The sequence below is a fragment of the Neoarius graeffei genome, chromosome 20 (assembly GCF_027579695.1).
Source record: "Neoarius graeffei isolate fNeoGra1 chromosome 20, fNeoGra1.pri, whole genome shotgun sequence".
Classification (NCBI taxonomy): domain Eukaryota; kingdom Metazoa; phylum Chordata; class Actinopteri; order Siluriformes; family Ariidae; genus Neoarius; species Neoarius graeffei.
The window spans coordinates 11,320,844-11,338,949 of record NC_083588.1 but is presented as its reverse complement, the minus strand read 5'-3'; the positions used below and the strand labels follow the sequence as shown (position 1 = coordinate 11,338,949).

At 43.6% G+C, this 18,106-nt stretch overlaps 1 protein-coding gene across 1 annotated transcript in view; it reads right to left on the bottom strand.

Annotated features, from left to right (window-relative positions):
• fat4 (FAT atypical cadherin 4) overlaps nucleotides 1-17,757 on the bottom strand; it is a 154,738-nt gene extending 136,981 nt beyond the window's left edge. The window contains exon 1 of the mRNA XM_060901236.1: nucleotides 12,516-17,757. Coding sequence (XP_060757219.1) covers nucleotides 12,516-17,621 — 5,106 coding nt within the window. The 5' untranslated portion in view covers nucleotides 17,622-17,757. The remainder of the gene's footprint in view (nucleotides 1-12,515) is intronic.
• Between the last annotated feature and the right edge of the window lie 349 nt (nucleotides 17,758-18,106).

Here is an 18,106-nt window from a genome sequence, read left to right as displayed (position 1 = left end):
GAAGTGGAATTTTACGTAGGCGAGTTGAGTGACACACACACAGCAAAACATCCTCGTGCCGTTATCGCAAAATCAAATTTGTGGACCAGATATGTGTAATAATTTATTTAGCGCTGACTCTATGTTCTTAATGTTTGGGTCATTTTTGGGATTTACACGCACACCTGATAACCAAGGTTTGTTTTTTAAGCACCCTGTTTTCAGCCCTATGTGACCCTCAGTCAACATTTTGGATCATTAATATATATATATATATATATATATATATATATATATATATATATATATATATATATAATGCTCTGATCCACATTCAGCAAATGGACTAGTAGGGGTGAAAGCACCCTGAGGTCTATACTCACATTTAGCTTTACTGGTGTACAACAGGACACACATAATGTACACACACACACACACATTCTTCAACTTTAACCTTTGTAGACCACCTACTGGGTGATGTAAGTAGCCACACGCACCCATGTGCACGTGTGTGTTCTGCTGAGGTCGCACAACCCAATACAGCCAGCATGTACATTCAACATTATGTGTGTGTACACAAACTGATTTATTAGCTCAGTTGCTACTTACGAGCACACGTACACATTTCCTACACATCACGTTCTCTCTCTCGATTCTCATAATACGTGAATGTCACGTCCTCGGGGCTGAACTCCCAGACAGAACCAATCTATCCCTGAGTCATGGACCAGAAGGATATGTTTCTAAAATTTCAGTAAACGTACTTCATGCTGAGAATAGCGTGCCGTTCTTTCGGCTGCATAGAACCCAGCGCTGGACTGAAATGCTTCCAGGAGAAAAACAATGCAAGGTGGGGAAAAAAACCAACAACGGCTCCAGACTTCTACAAACACATAGCAAAGGTCTGTTTCGTCTGAACTGCCAAAAAAACAAAAGCCTGATTTCCGTTAAACACAAGCACCATGTTGTTACGCAATTGTTATGTAACAAATTACACAGTATTTGCATCAAAACATTTGGTTTTACTAAGACTCAGTGTTACTAACAATGCTAGGACACAGAAACACGCTGTGTCTGTTTCGAAATGAATCTGTTTTTGCTCGTGTTATTCTGTGTGTTTCTAAGCATTTCTGTTAACAATGAAAACTACGGAGAACAAGAAAATTTTCTTTAGTTAACATTATTAAGCACAATGTCTGAGTAAAACATTGCGCCAGAAAGCTACAAGAGTTCATTTTAAATGTTTTGTTCAAGAACAGTGTAATAAGCATGAGTAAAATGGTGCCTGCAATATTAATTTGATGGTTTTACTCAAAAACAATGCTAAACGTGTGAATTGTAACATTTTTACCATGTCATGAAGCTAAAACTGTTAATTTGATATCGATTAAAAAAAAAACAATGTTGGGAACATGGTGCAAAAATTGTTAATGGAAAAATGTTATGTATTTCATTTCTATGAAGACACAATGTTAAAATTGTGAATTTCACCCAGTTTTTTTTTTTTTTTTTTACTTAAAACCAATGTTACAAGCAATAATTATAACTCTTTTACGAAAACATGATGCTAAAATTGGGAATTTCAAAGGTAGAGCGTTAATTGTAACAATTTTACTAAAATCTGATGTTATAATTGTACATTTCAATGTTGGAACATTAATTGTCACAATTTTGCTCAAATCTGATGTTAAAATTGTGAATTTCAATGTTGGAGCATTGATTGTAACAATTTTGCTAAAATCTGATGTTAAGATTGTGAATTTCAGTGTAAGAAGCATTAATTGTCACAATTTTACAAAAACGTGATGGTAAAATTGTGAATTTCACAGTTAGAATGTTAATTGTCACACTTTTACTAAAATACCAAATCCAGCATTGAGATACCGTGTAAAACACAAATAAAAAGAGAATGCGATGATTTGCAAATCATGGAAACCCTATATTTCATTGAAAATAGTACAAAGACAACATATCAAATATTGAAATTGAGAAATCTTATTGTTTCTTTGAAACATATTTGCTCATTTTGAATTTTGTGTCAGCAACATGTTTCAGAAGAGTTGGGACAAGGACTGGAAAAGGTGTGTAATGTTAAATAATACTCATTAGGTTAATTGGCAACAGGTCAGTAACATGATTGGGTATAAAAAGAGCATCCCAGAGAGGCGGAGTCTCTCAAAAGTAAAGATGAGGAGGGGTTTGCCGCTCTGTGAAAGACTCCGTGGGGAAACGGTGCAACAATTTAAGAATAATGTTCCTCATTATAAAATTGCAAAGAATTTGAACTTTGAAGATCCTTGAAGAGCTTGGCAAGAAAATTGAAGATCCTTCAAGATCTTGCCAAGAAGTTAAAAGATTGTGGCAGCAGGGGCGTGGTCAAGCATCGGTCTGTGACCGGAGGGCGGAGTCATGGAAGGTAAGTGGCAGAATCACTGCACCTGATGTCAGTTAACCTGTGTTTGTGTGTCTTCCCCAGTGACCGCGCCCTATATAAGGAGAGAGAGAGCAGAGGAAGGGAGCTCTCTCCCCAACCAGATGACTGACGTGTGTGTGCGTGTCTATGTGGCTGGGAGGTTGTGTTCGACTGAAAAGTGTCACAATAAAGAGTTTTTGCAACTCAGTTCTGGCCTGCCGTACTTCTGTGCTCCACCCACCCGCTCAAAGTCTTACAGTGGTGCCGAAACCCGGGAAGGAGCACAGAGGAGAACAGCCCCATGGAGTCCTCCCCCTTCGCGGACCTGATCCACGCCCTCGCCATGGCCCAACAGAGCCAGCACCAGGCGCTGGTCGCCCTCCGAAAGGAGCAAGCGCAAAGGTTCGAGGCCCTGGTGCTGGCGCAACAGGAAGATTGTCAGGCGTTCCAGCACCTCCTCGCGTCACCGGGGTCCACCACCTCCACCGCCGTGGGCCCTCCCCACCTCACCCTAATGAAGATGGGCCCGCACGACGACCCCGAGGCCTTCCTAGCGCTCTTCGAGCAAGCAGCAGAGGCCTGGGGCTGGCCGGTGGAACAGAGCGCAGCGCGCCTCCTCCCCCTGCTAACAGGCGAGGCGTAGCTGGCCGCACTACAGCTCCCCACCAACAGCCGGCTGGTCTACGCAGACCTGCACCAGGCCGTCCTCCAGCATGTGGGGTGCACCCCAGAACAACAACGCCAGCGCTTCCGCGCTCTACACCTAGAGGAGGTCGGCCACCCGTTCGCGTTTGGCCAGCAACTCCGGGACGCCTGCCGGTGGTGGCTGAGGGCTGACAACCGTGACGCCGAGGGAATCGTCGATCTGGTGGCACTGGAGCAGTTCATCGCCCGACTTCCCAAAGGGACCGCGGAGTGGGTCCAGTGCCATTGCCTGGCGTCGCTGGATCAGGCCATCGAGTTGTCGGAGGATCATTTGGCTGCTGTTCCCACGGCAGGATCGCAGATCTCCTCTTCTCCTCTCTCTCTCTCCCTCCCCTTCTGTGTCTCATCCTCGCCCTGTTCCCCCACGGTGGAGGCGGGGGCCGGCTCCACCCCAGCCGGCCCACTGCACCCGTGGTGCCCTCCCATTTCCCGCTTCCGTGTCTGTCTCTCCCCTCCCTCAGGTGAGTGAGCCCCAGAGCGCCGATGCAGAGAGAGCCCGGGCCGGTTTGCTGGCGCTGCGGGGAGCCGGGGCACCTCCAGCATCAGTGCTCGGCAATGGAGGTGGGTGTGGTGGTCTGGATCCCTGACGCACCAGAAACCACCCTCGATCGGGCCAGAGCGTATCGCATACCGGTGAGTGTCCAAGGGGATACGTATCAGGCTTTGGTGGATTCCGGCTGTAATCAGACCTCAATCCACCAAAGCCTGGTGCAAGAGGAGGCATTGGGGACAGCACAATTGGTGAAGGTGTTGTGTGTGCATGGGGATGTTCACAACTACCCTTTAGTGTCAGTCCACATTCTATTTCGAAGGGAGAAATTTAGTGTAAAGGTGGCGGTTAATCCTCGCCTTACCCACTCAATAATTTTGGGGACTGATTGGCTGGGATTTCGGGAATTAATGACTCATTTAGTGAAGAGTGGGTCCTGCCATAGTTTAGCGGGGGGAGAGCCCAGTGTGGCATTGGCGGGAGCAGCTGTCACAGAGCCATCTACGTTATCTCCGTGTCAGAGTGAGGAGCAGCAGGCTCTTCCTCCCTCTCTTGGGGAATCCCTCACAGATTTCCCGTTAGAGCAGTCGCGAGACGAGACTCTGCGGCATGCATTTGACCAAGTGAGAGTAATCGATGGTCAAATGCTTCAGCCAAACGCCACCCCGTCCTTCCCCTATTTCTCCATTATGAAGGATAGATTATACCGAGTGACGCAGGACACTCAGACTAAGGAGCTGATTACACAACTTTTGATCCCAAAGAGCCGCTGGGAATTGGTATTCCAGGCAGCTCACTTTAATCCCATGGCTGGACACTTGGGGCAGGATAAGACACTAGCCCGAATAATGGCCCGGTTCTATTGGCCAGGGATTTGCAGCGATGTCCGTAGGTGGTGTACGGCGTGCCGCGAATGCCAGTTAGTAAATCCAGTGACCATTCCAAAAGTGCCTTTGCGCCCTCTACCATTAATCGAGACCCCGTTCAAAAGAATTGGAATGGATCTCGTCGGCCCATTAGATCGGTCAACACGAGAGTATTGCTTTATTTTAGTTCTGGTGGACTATGCAACATGATACCCAGAAGCAGTGCCTCTTCGCAGTATCTCAGCATGTAGTATTGCGGAAGCACTCTTCCACGTCATCTCCCAAGTCGGAATCCCCAAAGAGATTCTGACTGATCAAGGCACCTCGTATATGTCACGCACACTGCGCGAACTGTATGGGTTACTGGGAATTAAGCTGATCCGCACCAGCGTTTATCACTCACAAACGGACGGTTTAGTCGAACACAACCTCCCAGCCATACAGACACGCACACACACGTCAGTCGTCTGGTTGGGGAGAGAGCTCCCTTCCTCTGCTCTCTCTCTCCTTATATAGGGCGCGGTCACTGGGGAAGACACACAAACACAGGTTAACTGACATCAGGTGCAGTGATTCTGCCACTTACCTTCCCTGACTCCGCCCTTCGGTCACAGACCAACGCTTGACCACGCCTCCGCTGCCACAAAAATCTTTGTAGACCCTTTACGATTTTGGCAAGAAAATTGAAGATCCTTGAATATCTTGGCAAGAAGTAAAAATATCTTTGTCGATCCTTGAAGATCTTGCCAAGAATTTTAAAGATCCTTGAAGATCTTTTGAAGATCTTTGTTGAGATTCTCAACAGGATCCTCAAAGACCCTCACAAAGAACTTTACGGATCCTTGAAGATCCTTGAAAGATTTTCACCAGGGAAAGGTGCTTGTAATGAATTTTAAAAGTTACTCTTTTAAGACTCTGAACTGTAGCAGATTTTTTCAAATACGGTTTAAGCTCTTAAGACTGTCACTCATCAGTAGACATTAAGAGTTACTTTTGACCAGCATGTCGGGCCTTTTTTCACATTGCAGTTAGCAGCCATTCCCAAAATAAATGGAGGTTATGGTTTTGTTTTGACAGGAATGCTTGAAAAGAAGTTTGATGAGCCTCAATATTATTTTAATTAATCAAAATCACAAAATGATTTTACTGTGCTATATTTCAGAGTTTGTTTTGTATTTATACACATCTTGTTGTTTCCTCGTTCCTGTGAGAGGCCAACTTTGCACTTTTAGGCTATCACTCACAAGAACATGTCCCCAAAAGCAAACAGCTCCAGTTATGGAAAGCATTATCGCGTCCAGATGTTCAGTTCAGAGAGGTTCCACTGTATTTTGTAAGATCCATGTACCATAGACTTGATTTCCACTGCTTTCTTGATCTTGAGATGCTTGCAAAGGTCTTGTGAAATTCTTGAAAAGATCCTGAAAAGAACTTAATGAAATCCTTAAGATCCTTTCAAGATCTTTGAAACCTTGAAAATCATGAAAGATTCTTTCAAATATCCTTTTAAGATGTTAGCAATTCAGGATTCCTTGGTATATCCTTATCCAAATCTTATGAATCATAATTATATAAGTTTCAGTCTATTTCCATCCTTGCCAATTCTGTTGAATTAGGATCGTTTAAAAAAATTGAAAGATCCTCATTAGATCCTCGAGGATCTTAAAGGATCCTTACAAAGATCTCATAAAGACCTTGACAAGGATCCTTACAAGATCCTGATTAAATCCTTGAGGATTACAGTTAAGATCTTTATAAGATCCTGAAAAGAAGCCTTTTAAGATCTTTGAAGGATCCTTGTTGAATCTTGTGAAGATCTTGACAAAGCTCTTTAAAGATCCTGATCAAATCCTCAAGGATCCTAACAAAAGTCTTAACAAAATTCTTAGAAGGATCCTTCTAAGATTTTTGAAAGATCCTTGTTGAATCCTTGAGGATCTTAAAGGATCCTTGCAAAGATCTTTGCAGGGATCATGATGAGTATCTCTGTATGATCCTTAAAAGATCTCTGTCAAATCCTTCAGGATCTTTACAAATGATTTTGCATCTGAAGAACTTTGAAGATCTTTCTAAGATCCTTTATGGATCCTATAAAGATCCTTATCTTTCAGGATCTTTGGCATGTCTTTGACAATCCTCATGGATCCTTAAAGATCCTGTGAGGTTTTTCACCAGGGTAGTGCACATGACATAGGGAGCTTGTATATCTGGGAAGGAATCATTAATGCTGAATGATATATACACGTTTCAGAGCAATATGCTGCCATCCAGACAAAATCTTTTTCAGAGAAGGCCTTCCTTTTTTCAGCAAGACAATGCCAAACTGCTTTCTGCACATATTAAAACAGCATGGCGCCATAGTAAAAGAGTCTAGGTGCTAAACTGGCCTGCCTGCAGTCCAGACCTGTCTCCCATTTAAAATATTTAGTGCATTATGAAGCGCAAAATATGGCAAAGGTGACCCAGAACTGTTGAGCAACTGAAATTGTATATCAGGCAAGAATGGGACAAGATTTCTCTTTCAAAACTACAGCAATTGGTCTCCTCAGTTCCCAAACGTTTACACAGTGTTGTTCAAAGTAGAGGTGATGCAACACAGTGGTAAACATGCCCCTGCCCCAACTATTTTTTAAATGTGTTGCGGGCATCAAATTCAAAGTTCGCATATGTTTTTCAAAAAAAAATTCTCAGTTTCGACATTTGATGTCTTTGTACTATTTTCGATGAAATACAAAGTTTCCATGATTTGCAAATCATCGCGTTCTGTTTTTATTTAAGTTCGATACAGCATCCCAACTTTTTAGGAAACTGGGTTGTGAAACATGATGCTAAAAGTGTTAAACCGATCGCATTTATTTGAACACTTCCTAAAACATGATGCAAAACTCATGAAGCTCACACAGTTTCACTCACAACCAATGTTAGCATTGATTTTATCAAGTTCTACGCAATTTGATCGAGTTCTACTCAGAAACAGTGTCTGAAGTGTTAACTTTCACGTTTTTTCTCAGACATGCTCTTAAACCTGTCTTTCGAGAATTTCTGTTAGAAATAAGTCTTCAATTAACTTTGCACTGTCGAAACATTTAAACAAGTGTTTGAATATAAACCTGTGATTTTCCTCATAAACAATATGAGGAAAACAGAGTGTGTGTGTGTGTGTGTGTGTGTGTGTGTGTGTGTGTGTGTGTGTGTGTGTGTGTGTGTTGAGACAAAAGCTTTCCGAGGCTCAAAAAGTGGAACAATAGTGAGAAAGGAGTGGAGTCCACATGCACACATGCGTGTATGCGCGCTCACACACACACACACACACACACACACACACACACACACACACACACACACACACACACACACACCCCAAGCCCTTGGAGTTAAACAAACTCATAAGACACCTCTATCTTCTCCAGCCATCTGCTCTCTCTCTCTCTCTCTCTCTCTCTCTCTCGGTCTTATGTTGGAATGTGGGAGCTTTCTAAACATCCAAAACCCTCAACCTCCGACCGCTCAGAAAAAGAGATAGATAGAGAGAGACAAAGGTAATCGGGTTCATTTTCAGGTCCAATCCCTAAATCTGTCACCAAATGAGGGACGTGAAGAAGGATAACGTCGTTAAATCAAAGAGAGAGAGATCGCAGTATTAGATCAGACAGATGGCACAGAGACTCATGTCTACTGTACAGTACTGTATACAAGGGCAATAGTATGTGTAATTACAGAAGTAATTGTGTGTGTGTGTGTGTGTGTGAGAGAGAGAGAGAGAGAGAGAGAGAGGGTGCAGTCAGTCGCTCTACTTTTTGTCTGTCATTGTCAATGCAGAGGGGCTTTAGTTCAAAAAGTGAAAGGACAGAATCAAACACACACACACACACACACAGACACTCATGCATGGACTAAAGATGTCTCAATGAAGATGTTTCTGCAGAAAATAAATGTGTGTGTGCGCGTGCATGCATGTTTTAGATCCTGTTTTGTTGAACATTCAAGATGACATCATCAAACGTGCGCCAGCTACACAGACTGGAACACTCTCTTGCACTCTTGTAATTCATTATTTAGTCTAAACTTTGTTTCTGTTCCTTTTATCTCAACTTTCTCTCCATCCTGAAGTTCTTCCCCAACTTTATTTTTGATTCATTTCATTTTACGTTTCAAGAAGTCGTCACCAGGGCCAGTACTAGGGGTGGGCAAAAATATCGATACGGCGATATATCGCGATACTTTGTCTTCCGATTCAATATCGATACTCAAAATATGAATATCGATATTTTTTTCAAATAATAAATCATGTTTCAGACGGGTTTGTAAATCCAGTACGACTTCCGCACCTCCGCTCCGCAAGGTGTCGCTGCGCCGCTACCTCACTGCAAGGCACACTTCGTCTTCTCTTTTTTTTCCCGGCGGTTGCGGTGAGGAAAAAAACAAGCAAGCATGGCTGTTAACGTAAACCTAGAGACGCCGCCGAACTTTAAGGTAGATGTTTGGAGGCACTTTGGATTCCAAAGGAAAGGAGAAAAAAAACAGTGAGCAGGACAAAGAGTACGCACTTTGCAAAACCTGTTTCGCTCCAATTAGATATTCAATTTCTATTGCAGGTGACATAATCAGCTCTCAGAGGAGCTGTCTCACCTCTGAGCATGCTGACCAGTTGCTCTTCCTGAAGAAGAACATGCAGTTTTGAAATGTGTGCTCACAGTACAGGTTTGGATTAAACTTTACACAAGTACTAAGCACAAGTTAAATGTTCTCCGGTATATGTTCTCAAGTTTACAAAGAACAAATTGATATTAGTGTTAGCACTGAAATGTATGTGCAGTCTGCAGTGCAAGTTTTAAGTTTTCATAAAACAATTTGATTCTGCTTGTTAAGCAGCACTGATGTGTCCATGCTTACAGAAAAGTTGAGAATACTAGCACAGAAATGGGAATTTTCGGTATGTTGTAGTGAAGCAACTCTTGGTTTTGCCAGCAGTGGAATAGAGACAAATATATGTCTGGCAAGAGTGTGTAGTTATGTAAGTGAAATGTAATTTTACAGTGGTCAATAAATTCTGATTTTCTTCAGTGACACGGATATCGTGATGTGGTTGAAATTTCTTGCAATATATCGATTATCGCTGAATCGCTGTACCGTGATATTATCGTTATCGTGGGCAAAATATCGCCATAGTATCGTATCGTGAGGTATCTGGTGATACCCAGCCCTAGTCAGTACCTCCTAACCTTCTAACAGATCACAGTAAGGTTTCCACCAGGGAAGAATATTCAGGACAGAGGATGAGAAAGAGAAGAGAAGAGGATCTGATGAGGACAAGAGTGTTTAGAGCTGCTATAATGTGGATGTTATACGTGACCATTTATTTCTTATTCACTTTACTGTCTGTCAAAATTGCATCAAACTTTTGTTTTCTGTCTTTTTCTTTTTTGAGCAAGAGATATTTTAAATCACATTATAGCATTGTCTGCCTCCACTTCAAGTGAGACGGCCTTTCGATTTCATGAAATCGGTGAAATTGAGTTCCCTCTGAAATGTGGTTGTTGTGATATATGTTTATTTCTGTAATATCTCACAAAATATCTGACCATTCTGTGGCTGGGAAGTTATTTAATTTGAGGGGATTCCCTCGCAAATAATGTGCATGAAATCGCTCGCTTCGCGCAGTCAAGCAGACAGAGGAAGTCTGTGTGCACATGTGCTGGTTTACCTTCTTCTTCTTCTTTTGGGTTTTATGGCAGCTGGCATCCACAGTGTTGCGTTACTGCCATCTATAGGTTTCCCTTTGACCTTGCACTGGCAGGTCCATTATTCTATCACTAAACGAACAGCTGATCACACCGAGGTGCTCGCTGAGTGCCGATATTTAGTAGTTTGGTCCTGCGTTTCCTTTCCTTCGCATATAACATAACGTCTTTTCTTTTCGCTTTCCGTTACTGTAGTCGGTCTTTCACGTTTCATTCGCACACTCACGCCCTCCATTTTTATCTCCTGTTTCAAATTTGTATCCCACAATGCCTTGCGTGAACGAGGAAAGCCCACCATGTGATACATGACATAGTATCTTGCATTGGGTCATGGTGAAGCTGGAAAAAATAGCAGAGAATTTAGGGCCACATGGCCCTAAATTCATTAATTGTTTTATTTAAAAAAAAAAAAAAACCTGGGGGCGTCGTGGCTCAGGTGGCTAAGGCGCCATACCATAAATCCGGGGACCCGGGTTCGATTCCGACCCGAGGTCATTTCCCGATTCCTCCCCGTCTCTTTCTCCCACTCATTTCCTGTCCTGTCTCTACACTGTCCTATCCAATAAAGGTGAAAAAAAGCCCAAAAAATATCTTAAAAAAAAAAACCTAATAGAATGAGAAGTCTGTGATTCGAATTCAGTAGCTTTCGGTCCACTAAACAAAAATAACTGGGTGTCAGGGAAAATTCTTTTTATGACCTGCACTTGAAAAATCTGAAAGACACTCTACCTTTAATGTTCTTATCTGCTTACATTTTTCATTATATCGATACCGACAAAGCCATGTGGTGATATTTAATGTTAAACCATTCATGCGTATAGAAAGCGAAACCAATGTATGCGTGAATGTGAACCGTCTTGTCCCTTTTGAAATCTTTACAGTTTTCACCCTTGGTTAATACAACCTCAAGTTTTAAGTGTCAATCTTAGTTATGACATAAAGCGCATATTTAAACAGGTGCATACACTCACAAATACTTCTTTTAAAAAGTTATTTCCAAGGTTAATAACAATTTTTTTTTTCTCAGAGGAAATATTTCAGGTCTGAACCAAGAGAAAGACAGCAAAAGGGGAAACAAAATCCAATTTATACATGCGCATCATCAAGCCTGTAATAACACAACATTTTTGGTTCCAGATGAAATTTCCTTCAGCGCATATATCGAATCACATTTGGTTTTGATTTGAAGAGGGGCTCAGCCTCAGCCACCCAAAAAGTCGGACTAAAGTTTCAGCCAAACCCCCCCCGACCACTCTTTCTCTTCTGCTGCACAGGATTTTAACTCCATCCCGAGGGGACAATTTAGCAGGAGCACGAGAGAAAGCATCACAGCATAGTGGTACTACATGGTTTCAGCTTCAAATGTTTTCCTTTTCAGTTGCTCTGCTTTTCTTTGGTGAGAAAAAAATTCTATTCAGCAAGGCTTACAGGGTCATCTGAATTTAACGGTCATTTATTGCCCCCTGAGCCAAAGCCGGTGGCACAAAAGTAGGACCACCCGGCTTTAAATCTGCCCCGAAAAACTCAAATCCAGCATAATTACCCCTTGCTCGGTTGGAGACAGGTATCAGAAAGGGGCTGAAACACTCATTGCTTGCTGCTTTCCCCATCCTTCATATGCCTCCCCCACCCTTTTTTTCTTTCTGGAGTCCAAACCAAATTGATTCCCTACCATCCACCTCCCCCAGTTTGGACACAATTAATATGAGTAATCACTTATAAGAATAATCAGTATCGTTGTCTAATGTCTTGATTTGTGGAATTTGCAGCAGCTGATAAGATGGTTTGGGCAGGAACTCGACAAAACACAGGATACACACACACTTCCCTCTCGAAGAGAAAACCCAGCAATCGCCTCTGTGAACCAGTTATAGCCTGATCTTTTTTTCCCGCCTGGAACAATAAAGATAGCCTGCCAAAACACAAAATCCCACTTACAACAACCATGACTTGCTCAAGTGCAAGGTTATTTACATCTAACACAACCCAGATCTCTCTCAAAAATACAAAAAGCAGGGTTTTAATTAACAAATATACAAAAGTGTGTGTGTGTGTGTGTGTGTGTGTTTTAACTTGAACAGTGTGGCTGCCAGTTTTTCCATCAGAAAACTTGATCCCCCTAAACCAGGCCAATGACTTCAGCATATGTTACAGCACAGCCATGAATTCTCATTTTCTTGGATCCTTTCTAGCCTTATATGCAAGAACCATCAGAATTACAAGCACACACGTCCAAAAGCATTTAACCTAATTAGGCATTCGCAAGAAAATAAGGCAAACAACGTAAACACAGCAAAGCAGGAAAAATAGCCGTTACTCACCTCAGCTCTCTGAGTTCGGGGTTGGCTGGTCTCTGTCTCAATGGCGTAGACATCCAGAAGATACAAATCAGCTCCTTGCTCTCTGTCCAGCTCCATTGCTGTCTGGATCATGCCCGTATGACGGCCAATAGTGAAAAGCCTTCCTACGGCTTTCCCGCCACTCCGGACAGCCACGATGAAATACTCCACTTTGGTGCCAGAGCCACGAGGGCTGGACGCGTCTAGTGAGATGACCTTGGTGCCAGGAGGTTGACCTTCCTTTAAAATCGTTATGTATTTGGGTTGGGAGAAAACAGGCCCATCAGCTCCTTGGAGGATGATAGTTAATTCGGTACGGGACGTTTTTCGCTCTGTACCATGGTCGGTGGCAGAAACGATAAGACTGTAGATGAGTTTTGAAGGGACGAGCTGGGATGCTAGTCGGATGTCACCGCTGTACCTGTCCATGATGAAAGTATCCGAGTCACCTTTGACCAGCTCGTACTCCACCTCACCATTTGCACCCTCATCAGGATCGTAAGCTAGAACCGTAGTCAGAATCGAGCCAATTACAATGTTGGGTTCAGCCACCAGGGCGTTCTGGGAGATGAAGTTTGGAACATTGTCATTTTGGTCTGTGACCCATATTGTGACATTCTTGAGTGCAAAACGACGGAACTCAACAGGAACTGCCTGATCTGTTGCTTTGATGGTCAACTCAAACATATTTGAGAACTCTCGGTCAATCTCGCTGCTTGTCAAGATGACGCCAGAGGTTGGATTGATGCGGAAGTGGTTTCCTCTCGGTGTTTGCTGGACTATTGAGTATTCCAGCTGCCCGTTAATATCTGCATCTGTGTCATGGGCTGTGATTGCCATGATAGAGGTGGACAGAGGAAGGTTTTCAGGGATGGACTTAAAAATGTCACCAGGAGTAAAAACAGGAGGGTTGTCGTTGAAATCTCGCACGTGAATAATAAGAGGGATGGAGGAGGATCTCTGAGGCCTGCCATTGTCCTTCGCAGTGATGTTGAGTTTGTAGAGGGACTGAGTTTCGTAGTCCAGCTTTCGGACAAGGAAGATGCTACCAGTACTGGGACTAATACTAAAAGTGCCATGATTGTTGTTAGCTGTGATGCTGTACGTTATATCAGCATTGGAACCCGAATCCGAGTCAGTTGCCGTGATGGATGCCACGAGCTCTCCAATCCGCATGTTCTCAAGAACGTCTACTGTAATGGTGGACTTTGGAAAAGATGGAGCATTATCATTCTCGTCCAAAATGCTAATGCTCAGCAGGCAAGAAGACGACAGTGGGACTGCTCCAGAATCTTCAGCTATGATCTTAAGAGTGTAAGATGACGTGGCTTCATAGTCCAAATTTCCCACGAGCGTGACTTGACCAGAGCTGCTGTCAATGCTGAACTGGTTTTCCTCATTGCCTTCCGAGAGGCGATAGCGCACCAGTCCGTTTTTGTTTTCATCCACATCTGAAGCAGACACCCTCAGTAGCTGTGTCATGTTTTGTGCTGACTCTGAGATGGAGGCCTGGTAGATGTCCTTCGTGAATTTGGGTGGATTGTCATTGATGTCCTGAATATAGACCTGCACTTTGGCTTGGTCTTTGAGAGGCTTGGGAAGTCCCTGATCAGAAGAAATGACCGTGAAGGTGAAAACAGCTGTACCTCTCTGCCTCATCAGAGATTCCCTGTCCAATTGTAGCGTGCTGGTCAATTCACCAGTGATGGCATTCAGCTCAAAGTTTGACTGTGGTGTTTCAAAAGAGTACCTCACCTCGCTGTTCGGACCAAAGTCTTTGTCCTCGGCGAAAACTTGTCCAACCAGTGAACCCCGCAGTTGCTCTTCCATGAAGCGGAACACGTAATTTGTGCTGTTGAAAAGTGGTCGGTTATCATTGACATCATCCAGAATAATGGTCACGTTAACACTCACACTCAGTGGCTCTACCGCTCTGTCCCGTGCCACCAGTTGCAGGCTGTACCTGTCCTGCACTTCTCTGTCAAGCTCTGCCTTAATGTACAATTGTCCATCAGGGAAAACCCCAAAAACATCATTGGTATTCCCACCAGTAATGTCATACACTATTTCCCCGTTTACTCCAGAGTCTTTATCTGTCGCTTCCACCTTGAAGAAACGACTGTTTACTGGTTCTGACTCCAATATTATAACTTCATAAGAGAGCTGGTCAAATACAGGAGCATTGTCATTGACATCGTACACACTGACGGTCAAGACAAGGGTGGAGGTGCGCTGGGGAACGCCACGGTCAGAGGCCAAAACCTCAATCTGGTATGAGCTTGTGGAGACCTCTAGAGATCCAGTAAGTGTGATAAGTCCATGTTTCTCATGGATATTAAACAGTCCTTTGGGGTTTTGCTGGAGGCTGTACTCAATCATACCATTAGGACCTTCATCAGGATCAAAAGCTTTTGCCTGAAATATGTGATGGCCCATCTTCCAGTTCTCCACTGCACTTACATGCTCTGCGGGATGGAGAAAACGAGGAGCGTTGTCATTCAGATCCTTGACTGTGATGTTGACGAAAGCTTCTCCCATAACATCTCCACCTCTGGCGATCACCTTCAGCTGATAAAACGCCTGCTCCTCCCTGTCGATCAGTCCAGTGGCTGTTATCTGTCCTGTTCCGCTATTAACTGAAAAAAGGCCTTTCTGGTCTCCTGATGCTATCAAATAACTAACATTACTGTTCAAGTCGACTGTAGTGGCCAACACTGTTCCTATCACTGTGCCATGGGGTGTGTTTTCAAAAATTACAAAGCTGAATTCCTTCTGGCTGAATGACGGTGGGTTATCCTGAATGTCGATCACGTTGATGGTTACGATGCCTTGTGTGTATGAGCGCAGATCTCCTCCATCTGTTGCAGAAACCTGCAGCTGGTAAGTTGTTTTCTCTTCCCTGTCCAGAAGCACTAACGTTGTGATTTTGCCTGTGTTACTGTTGACGTAAAACTTGAAAGTGTCTCCGGCAGTGATGGCATATCTGACGGTACCATTTCGACCCAGGTCGGGATCGGAGGCTGACACGGTCGTGACGTAAGATCCAGGAGGCTCGTTTTCTTTAACGTTAGCAAAATACTGCACGGGGTAAAACACAGGCTTGTTATCATTTATATCTTTTAATGTGACGTTGACTTTTGCAGTTGAGTGTAAAGGGGGAGAACCTCCATCGGTAGCTTTAACATATAGTAAGTAGGAACCCTGTTCTTCTCGATCCAACTCGGAAGTAGTGCTTAACCTCCCTGTTACTGCATCTAACCGGAATAGCTCCTGCACTTCAGCTGGTGTTTCTGGGTCAAATGTGAACTGTACTGTGCCATTGGCACCAAGATCTGTATCTGTGGCAGACAGTAGTAGAAGTTCACTACCAGCTAGTGAATGCTCAACCAGAGATATATGATACGTGTTTTGTGTGAACGTTGGGACTTGATCATTCACGTCAGTGATGTTCACAATCAGTGTGGTGTATGATATCTTAGGCTGCAGGCCTTGGTCTTTGGCACTTATGTTCAGTATGATTTCAGATGCAGTTTCCCTATCGAGGATGGCTGCACTAGTGACCAGGCCACTGTTCTCACTTATGGCGAACCACCCCAAACTGTTTCCTGACACTAGGGAGTAGCGCAGGTTAGCATTCTGCCCAGAATCACCATCAGTGGCTGAGACCCCTTTAACGTAGCTGCCTTTGGGAACATCCTCACTAATATCAACCCTATAGACTGCTTCCTGGAATATGGGTGGGTGATCGTTGATATCATTCACAAATATGACTAGGCTAGCAAAAGAAGATCGAGCCACAGGTTTTCCATTATCAGACACAGATACTGTAAGGTTATAGGAGGAAATCCGCTCTCTGTCCAACACACTGGCCACTTTAATTAAGCTCAAGTTGGGTACAGGGGAAGTGTGCACTTCAAAGTGGCCCTGCTCATTCCCTCCAAGAATAGAAACAGATATATTACCGTTAGCTGTCGAGGAATCTGAATCGGAAACGGTCAATAAAGCCACTACCGTTCCTATTTGCGCGTTTTCATCAACGGAGGCGAATTTTGAAGTTGTCGGGAAGTACCTAAACTTAACCACAGGATCATTGTCGTTCACGTCAAGGAGTTTAATTGTTGCTTCTGTCCTTCCTGAAAGTGAAGGTACTCCATTATCTTTCGCGTGGATGGTGAAGGAATATTCTTTTTTACTCTCATAATCTAATGCCTCTTTAATAATAATAGTACCTGTTTTCGGGTCTATTTGGAAAGGAGTTCCTTCATCTAAAAAGTACCGGATGTCCGCGTTCGCACCTTCATCCTGATCTGTGGCTGCAACCTGCAAAACACTAGAGCCTACGACTGCATCTTCAAACACACTTGTTTGATACTGATCCAAGTCAAACATAGGTGGGTTGTCATTGACATCCTGAACAGTGACATTTACTTGGAGATAGCCATATTTTTTAGGTTCCCCTTTGTCTTGGACCTCAACAAGTAGCTGGTAGAAGGAAGTGAGCTCCCTATCCAAGCCACCTGTGGTCACTAAATGCAAAAAGGCGCCCTCTCCACTGGGGTTCACAGTAACATCCAGGCGAAACGTTCCCTTCTCGTTGCCGCTAATGATCCGATAGGTGTTGTGATCCACTCCATTGACACCGATGTCTGCGTCTGTAGCAGTGTCCAGGATGACCTGCCTGCCCCCGACTGTATCCTCTCTGAACGAAACAGCAATGGTCGCATCTGGGAATACAGGAGCATTGTCGTTCACGTCCAGAACAACAATTCGGACCTCTGTAGGGTACGTGGGCTGGCTGGACAACACCACGACATTGATTATGTCACTTGACAGGGTCTCTCGGTCGATCACTGAGGATGTACGTATGACACCATTCGTGCCATTGATTGTGAACAGTTTGTGGCTCTCCCCAAAACGATAGGTAAATCCTGGTTTGGGGTCCACGGTGCCCACGTAAGTGCCGACCGGCTGCTCCTCCAAAACATGGAACTCGTGACGAACTTGGCTGGATGAGGACTGTTGCCATAAAGTCCAAAAGATCAACAAAAGCAAGTGAAAGGCAGACAGTCTCCTATCTGAAGGCTCCATGCTGAAAGTGCCAGTCCAACTCTCTCAAACAGAGATGCATCCAATCCAAGTACGAAGAACGCCGAGAAGAACAAAAAAAAAATTCAAGGACAATCCAAAGTTTTTGAGCTTTGCGTGAATTTCTCATGCAGCAATGCAATTTCTTTCCCCCGAATAGACTGTGCAGAAAGAAATATTCATGTTCTTCTGGGTAAAATGCTTTTATATGCAACAGGCATTAGTGCAAAAATGTCTGCAATGCAACATGCAAAAAACAAAAATACCTTAAATGCAACAGGTATCAATGCAAAATCCTGTTCATGTAAAAAAAAATAAAAAAAATAAAAAACATTTAAAATGCTTTTAGTTGGTTGCAGAGGGAGCGTGTGCTATGGGAAAGCCCATAAAGTTCTCCGTCTCTCTCCTCTGCTCATAATGCCAGTGATGGAAAAGTTTCCATTGCAAAGAAAGGAAAAAAGTTCCAGCACTCTGACAGAAGAAAAAAA